Genomic DNA, 7,283 nt, shown 5'->3' with positions numbered 1-7,283 from the left:
AATCCAGTCAAACAAAGAGCGTTTTACTTGGATCCATAACAATCTGACTCACATTCTGTGATGAAAATATTTATTATTTCCTAATGTCAATAAAATGAGTTGAGTTTTGTTTGTTTGTAATTAAGCACAAAGCTACACAGTGGGTCATCTATGCTCTACCCACCACGGGTATCGAAACCCGGATTCTAGAGTTGAGTTTAACAACTCGTAGATGACAGCATATTATGGCACTAAAACTCTTGAGACAAAGCTAGTGGATGTGGTTCATGTAGGTTAACTAGGTAATGTAGCACGAAACAGAGACAGTTTATTTGTAGTTACTCGTGTATGTGACGATGTGTAATGTTGATATATATCTTTATAATATATCTTTAATAAATATATCTGTGTGATGTTGTACACATGTATGGATGTTATACAAAGTCATCCATGAGTGTTATGTAATACAGTGGATCAAATACACCGAGAACACAATTATCAAACAACATATGAATGAAAATAAATTATTTATTCTGGAAATTAAGAATTTGAGGTGTGAAGTTAACTCTGATTACTGGCCCGTAAAGCATTATCTTAAAATACAGAATACTTAATATTTTTGTTATTGCTGTTTATTATTTTTCATCACAGAATGTGAGTCAGATTGTTATGGATCCAAGTAAAACGCTCTTTGTTTGACTGGATTGCCTGTATTTATGTTTTATGATGGTAATTGAAGCAAGTGGGCCAGCTGCTAGTTCAGGTTCTGGTGTTGGCGGCTGTCTAGGACAGTAAACACATTTTTACTGAAGACTGTTGTATTTTATCTAAATTTGTCTGAACTTGTATTGTAAGTTATGATAGTGGCTGCCCAAGATAAGTTTAGCTCCCTAGTCTTAGTTTGGCTGAAATCTACCAGCTGCAATGCTAATAAATCTAATGAACATCATGCAATCTGCTCTGCCAAACTGTCATCACTACTTGACTAGATAGTGTGATAATGTGATAATTAAGTAGATATCACAAGATATCCTCTCCAGATATTTCTCCATAAGAACTCTACTTAATGGTTTGGAAAGTACCTGTTGTAACACCCATTTGACCCTGACAGTCTTGCAATCAGCATACCATAATAACTTTGTTATAATCAAGCAGCTATTACAAGATATTCAATGAACATATATCTATAAACTATGCTTCCTATCTTGGAAACTAGGGATCATAAAATCCTTTGATCCCATCATTATTATGGTATACGTAAAATCTTTATTTTTAATTGTCCATTTGGTTACCACAAAATTTAGTGCCAACATTTCATCATGAAATACTACCAAATAACAAGGAATCCCACACACACACTCTCTCTCTCCATCATTAATCTTACATCAGTGACTGTTCTAAGTGCTGGTAATCAAGGGAAAAGTTATACAATGTGGTGCCTACATTGCACAGTAAATATCACTTAATAGCCCAGAAAGCAAGAAATGCTAGTTCCTTTCAGTCATTTAGTTTCAACCAAATGACTATCCTAATTGCTGATTCAGTAGTTAATCACAGCCATAGTTATCAGGAGATCAGCATCTCAACCTATCATTAAAACACTCCAGTACCTCTTTTTCAGCCTCCTCCTCATCTGGCTCGTTTTGTATAGCCAGATAAGCATCTTCCTCTTCATCAGTGAGATGAGATGATACCAAATAGTACTTCCCATTTTCCACCAACTCTTCACTCTCCACCTCTGATTCCTGTTCATGCCAGTGCATGAGAAGCTGACTAGTAACATATGGTCTTAACTTGTTGACTTGCCCCATGCACCTATGTACACCACACAATTGCTGTACCTCATACGTCAATAGACCATTCTGTCTAGGGACAAGACAAGGACCTGTACAGACTTAGCTGAGCTACTTTCATACTGCTAGCATGTGCCAAAGCCATATCAGGTCTCCATGCTGGAACTTACATTCTTTGAATGCTTTGTTATAACACCTCCTCTTCTTTACATTGACCCTCCTTACCCGTTGGCATGCAAACTGTGTACATTGACCAATGAGGCCCCTAATCACTCCAAATATTATTGTGGACACTATGGAACATTTTATCTAGGGGAGGATCATTCATCAAATCCACAAAGATCAGTATTTCAACTTACCATACTAACTTTGTGATAATCGAGCAGCCACCACCAGGCATTCTATGGATATTTATCCATGAAACTCATCTCAGTAGCTTCAAAAATAAGAGTCATGACACCCTTTTGGTCTCATCATACTTATGATCGACATACTATCCTCACGTGTTGATAATCAAATGGAAATCACAAAAGGTAGTGCCCATATTTCATCGTGAAGTACCTCCAGATAGCTTGGAAAACAATAAATGTCACTCACTCTCAGTCTTTGGTCTTACAATCATTGATTGTTCTAACTGCTGATAATCAAGGGAAAAATTACACCATTTGGTGCCTAAATTGTACAGTGAACATCACTTCATAGCTAAGAAGGAAATGAATGATTTTACTTCAGTAAAGAAAGCGTCTGTCCTAGTTAGTTTGATTGGGATTAGCCATGTTATGACTAGAGAACAACTCTCCACTGTCAAATGTACATATGCACATCAAATTTCAAAATCTAAGTAAAAATAGCAATTCTAGTTCTACTTCTAAATTACTCAAAAATATTTAAGAACTAATATTTTGTAGCTTTGAAAAATTTATTTTGTGTAATGTGCAGAGACAAATTTAAGAAATGTTTGAACTTTGATCTCTGTGCACTCACAAGGGGTATTTCCTTTAAGCATTGTTTTGTATTTACTCAAAACTTGTCATTCTCAAGATATAGACTTATCCATGTTTTGTTTCTCATGTAATTTTAATATTCTATCAATAAATTTTTCTATAACCTTACGTAGAAAGGTTTTTATGATGTCACAGTAAGTGGGTTGGACAGGAACTAATACAAGACTACAGAAATGTTGAAAAATTATATATACCTGTTAAGGAAGTTGGAGAAAATTGATATCTTATATACCACACAATCTATACACAAATAATAAAAATGTTAGTTCACAACATTACAATGTACTTAGATAAATATAATTCAGAATTGAAAATTGTACATCAATTATATTCTTAGTAAACACACAACTTGTGTGTTTATATCACTTTAACAATTTTAAGCGATACTTAAGCAGTTTGTCAATGGAATAAGCCCGAGATTCTGTCCTTAAGATCAAATGTAAACAATTTTTCAATTCTATACACTCCAGCTTTATACATTGGCAGTTTCAAAACATTAATTATTGCACTAAAATACTTGCTTAAGCAACTTGTCAACACTGTATATCTTGAAAATCCAACATAAGCAGTTTGTTATTATTATAGGCCTGCACACTACATGCTGCAAGAGTTACTCAAGCAGAGAGTCAATACTAACCACTGTAAGAGCTGTAATGAAACATTTTATTAGTGCTTTTGACACTGAGAGTATCCTTAAGTTTTTTTGTTAAATTTCTTCATCCTAAGTATATATTAAATATAGCATTTGTAAAATTATAGGCTCTGGGAGTGTTTCTTAAGAAGTGTGTCATTGCTATATACCCTATGAGTCCTATTGACACAGTTTATTAACACTATACACTATATGGATAGGTAGATATATATATACATATATTTGTGGTATTCACGAGTATGTTGTTTTCACCTTATAGTAATAGAGTATGTTCCGCAGAATAGCAGGAATTCCACCATAAAATATAGTTCAAAGTGTCAATCTTAATTCTCCACCTTTCAGTGAGTGGGGAGGAAAAGATGAGACTGTAAACAAGTTAAAATAGAATGAAATGATCTTTATACTAAACAAAGAACATCCAAAGTAAAAAATAAGGGTGTCTTGTTAGCACTTTGAAGAGCTCTCTACTTTACTTGAAACCTATCTGCAATCACAATCATTCATGCATCTCTGTAATCTGTTGCAAACTGAGAAAGCATACCATTATATATGTGAAAATCACAAAATCGTTTTTCTCAAGCTGCAGATGCTACCAAAATGACTAGCAGATACTCTCACTGCAAAACAAAGAAGTTTGTATCTTGAGGTATCGACTGACCTGCCAGTGGAAAATATCACTGCCTGTGTCTATATAGTGTGTTCCACTTTACAGAAATCTTTCCTACGAGAAAGTTTATACAACAAGTTAGTTAAATAACCCAATTCAGCAGGTAACTAGGGCGAGAGGAACATCTCCCTTAACTGACATTCTGTATGAAGACTACATACACAATATCTACAGAAGTTTTGAAAATGTTTATATTACATAAGTGAGTAAGAAACACGCAGTATGTCTACATACCATATTCTAACGTCCAACTTAAGTAGGTTGTCAATCCTAACCATCCTAAGAGACTTAATCAGGTTAGAAATGGTACTCACTTACTTAATTAGTTTACAAACATTGTAAGCTCTGTGTCCCGTGCAGTTTGTCAATATTACATAAACTGAGTTTCAAGCTTACGCACTTTGTAAACGCTATATATATTTCATATCTTACTTGAGTAGTTATGCAACACCATACATCCCAATAAACTTCCATAAGTAATTTGGAAACATAAGACAGGTAAGTAACCAGTTTGTTGTCACTACAGTCTACAGGTCTTGAAAACCTACTTAAGTGACTTATCAAAAATATATTTCCTGAGAGTCACACTTAAACAGTTTGTTAACATTTTTGACGCTGAGAGTTCTACTTAAACAACCTGTTAACAGTATGTATCTTAAACAATCTGTTAACAGTATGTATCTTAAACAATCTGTTAACAGTATGTATCTTAAACAATCTGTTAACAGTATGTATCTTAAACAATCTGTTAACAGTATGTATCTTAAATAATCTGTTAACAGTATGTATCTTAAATAATCTGTTAACAGTATGTATCTTAAACAATCTGTTAACAGTATGTATCTTAAACACTCTGTTAACAGTATGTATCTTAAATAATCTGTTAACAGTATGTATCCTACAAGTTCAACTTAAAAATGTGTTCACATTGCATCGTTATACTCAATTTGAGTCTTACCTAAACTATTGGTCTGTGTTATGTGTTCTGAAAGTTATACTTACGGCTTCTTGACGAGACCATACACTTAACCACTTGAACTGGTTGATCGTTCTTCCCGTTGGCAACGTAATGGTAATGTTTCTGTTGGTATACGTCCCTATATTTTCTTGGCTGAAAAAATAATAGCTGATAATCAGAACTCGTTTTATTTGACCAATTGGTGTAAGAAAAGTAAAACTGAACATACGTATACTTTATACTAAATGTTTGCGCTGGTTTGCTGGTTTTAACATGACTTATTGTTAAATTAATTACCTTTATTCAAGTTTTTGTAGTTGTGATGCCATAAAGGTATTTTGCACAACAAAATGTATTTTAATATTCTCAATTTTTAATGATTTCTGTAAGAACAAAGGATAGAAATTTTAATCCCTTTATGTGGAACAAAACAACTAGAACTGTTACATTTCGTTACAGTCCCGTTTTAACTGCAACAAACACTATGATTGATACTGTCACTACAGTTCCATTTTAACTACAGCAAAAGAAGAATAACTGATAGATTTTTAAACACCTAAACAATAATCTAATTTAGGAATTGAATATGAGCTATATCTACTTTACAGTGTTCTTTTCCTCTAAGGTGATTGGTTAAAAGTTAAATATACCTTCCAAGTTCATTTGGTACGATTTCTCCCTGAGGGGAAGGATTTTCTGTGTTTCCAACCCAAAAAAAAGCATCTGAAAATAAAAAATCAAATATGAGTTTTTCTACTTTGTTTTATTTTTAAATAGATGCGCTTAATTGCTACAAAGAGTTTGCATAACGTTCCTTCTCTTTGAAAAGTAGTTATTTTCGATTGTAAATTCTATAATTTGACCATGTTGAACCCTTATTTAGTTATCCTTGACATAAGAATGCATTGTTAGAGTTTCATATATTTAAATTACTATTCATTCTAAAATAGAGAAAAATATTATCAACGAAGGTCATGCCTAACACATTTCAGAATGTGGATCAAAATTAAACACCTGCAAACATTCCATATTGGGTTTTATGCTGTACAAATACATTATTTTAAAAGCAAACACCAAGTATAAAACTCACCATTAAGAAGTTATTTGTATTTAGCAATTAGCATACGTTGTTGGGAAAAGTTTCCATGTTGAAGGAACCGTCATTGTTGTTCTTTTAACCCATTTAAAATAAATGAGAACCAATATTTGTCTTACTTTTGTATTTTTGTTTCAATAGATGGCGCCAGCAACGTAATATGATTTATTTGGATACACAACTTTATGCTGGCCAGTATTCATAAATAATAAGATCACTTAATCATATCATGAATAAGTTTTTTAACTTTCAGTTAAGTTAAAAGCAAGTAAAACAACTAAAAACAACTCTCTTTATCCTGAAGGTCATTTTACTTAATCAACTCATAAAATGAAATAGCACACGTCAACCAAAAACGAATGTATATTGGAAAATTTATGCACCTGTCTATGGGAAATGAAATATGCTATGGAATAAAAATTACTTTATTCAAAAAAGTATGAAAACAAGACAATAGATATTTCACAAACATCACATATTTCAGTTAACAAATAAAAGCAGAATGATGAAATGATTCGATCTTTAAAAAAATTGAATTTATATTTTGCTACAGGTCTTGATTACTGCAAATTAAAGTAGAAAATATGTTTTATTTATCAAAAGTTTTGGTAAACTGAGTTTTTAATCGTTTTAAGTTAGTTCTATAAATTATAGTCAAATACTTATATTCTTGATAATTAACAAAAATAACAAATAGACAAGTTAAATACCTGATCCTTTTCCATCGTAGTAAAATTCACTTATGTAGAACGTAGTTGAACTTGCTGCATAAGCTTTTCCCGTGACTCCATGGGCATTAGTCTTAAAGTCAGCAATGTATTTACCAAAATACTTGGTGGTGTCTCCTTCTGTGGATTGGAACGGAAACTCAGTTGACATGAGATCGTTTGGACTACGTGATTTTTATCTAATGAAAACTGAACATCCTAAACTGTTAACTACTATAGCGGTCGATGTCCATCAATTAACCATTTGTCTGTCTCAGGTAAAACGTTTGAATTGTCTAGTTTTATTCGTCTTAATTCGTGTAGTTAAATTATTCCCACGCAATGATGTTTGTTTTGGAATTTCGCACAAAGCTACACGAGGGCTATCTACGCTAGCCGTCCCTAATTTAGCAGTGTAAGACTAGAG

General features: G+C 32.8%; 1 protein-coding gene across 1 annotated transcript in view; it reads right to left on the bottom strand.

Annotated features, from left to right (window-relative positions):
- Nucleotides 1-7,283, bottom strand: part of LOC106466642 (protein Skeletor, isoforms B/C-like) — a gene marked incomplete at its 3' end in the record, with an annotated part of 39,317 nt that overhangs the window by 27,476 nt on the left and 4,558 nt on the right. Inside the window, exons 3-5 of the mRNA XM_022394691.1 lie at nt 6,860-6,997; nt 5,704-5,776; nt 5,098-5,206 (exon numbers count right to left, since the gene is read on the bottom strand). Of these exons, the coding sequence (XP_022250399.1) occupies nt 5,098-5,206; nt 5,704-5,776; nt 6,860-6,997 (320 nt within the window). The remainder of the gene's footprint in view (nt 1-5,097; nt 5,207-5,703; nt 5,777-6,859; nt 6,998-7,283) is intronic.

Source organism: Limulus polyphemus, unplaced genomic scaffold, assembly GCF_000517525.1.
Source record: "Limulus polyphemus unplaced genomic scaffold, Limulus_polyphemus-2.1.2 Scaffold2330, whole genome shotgun sequence".
In the NCBI taxonomy this organism is placed as follows: Eukaryota; Metazoa; Arthropoda; class Merostomata; order Xiphosura; family Limulidae; genus Limulus; species Limulus polyphemus.
This window is presented reverse-complemented; position numbering and strand designations above follow the sequence as displayed.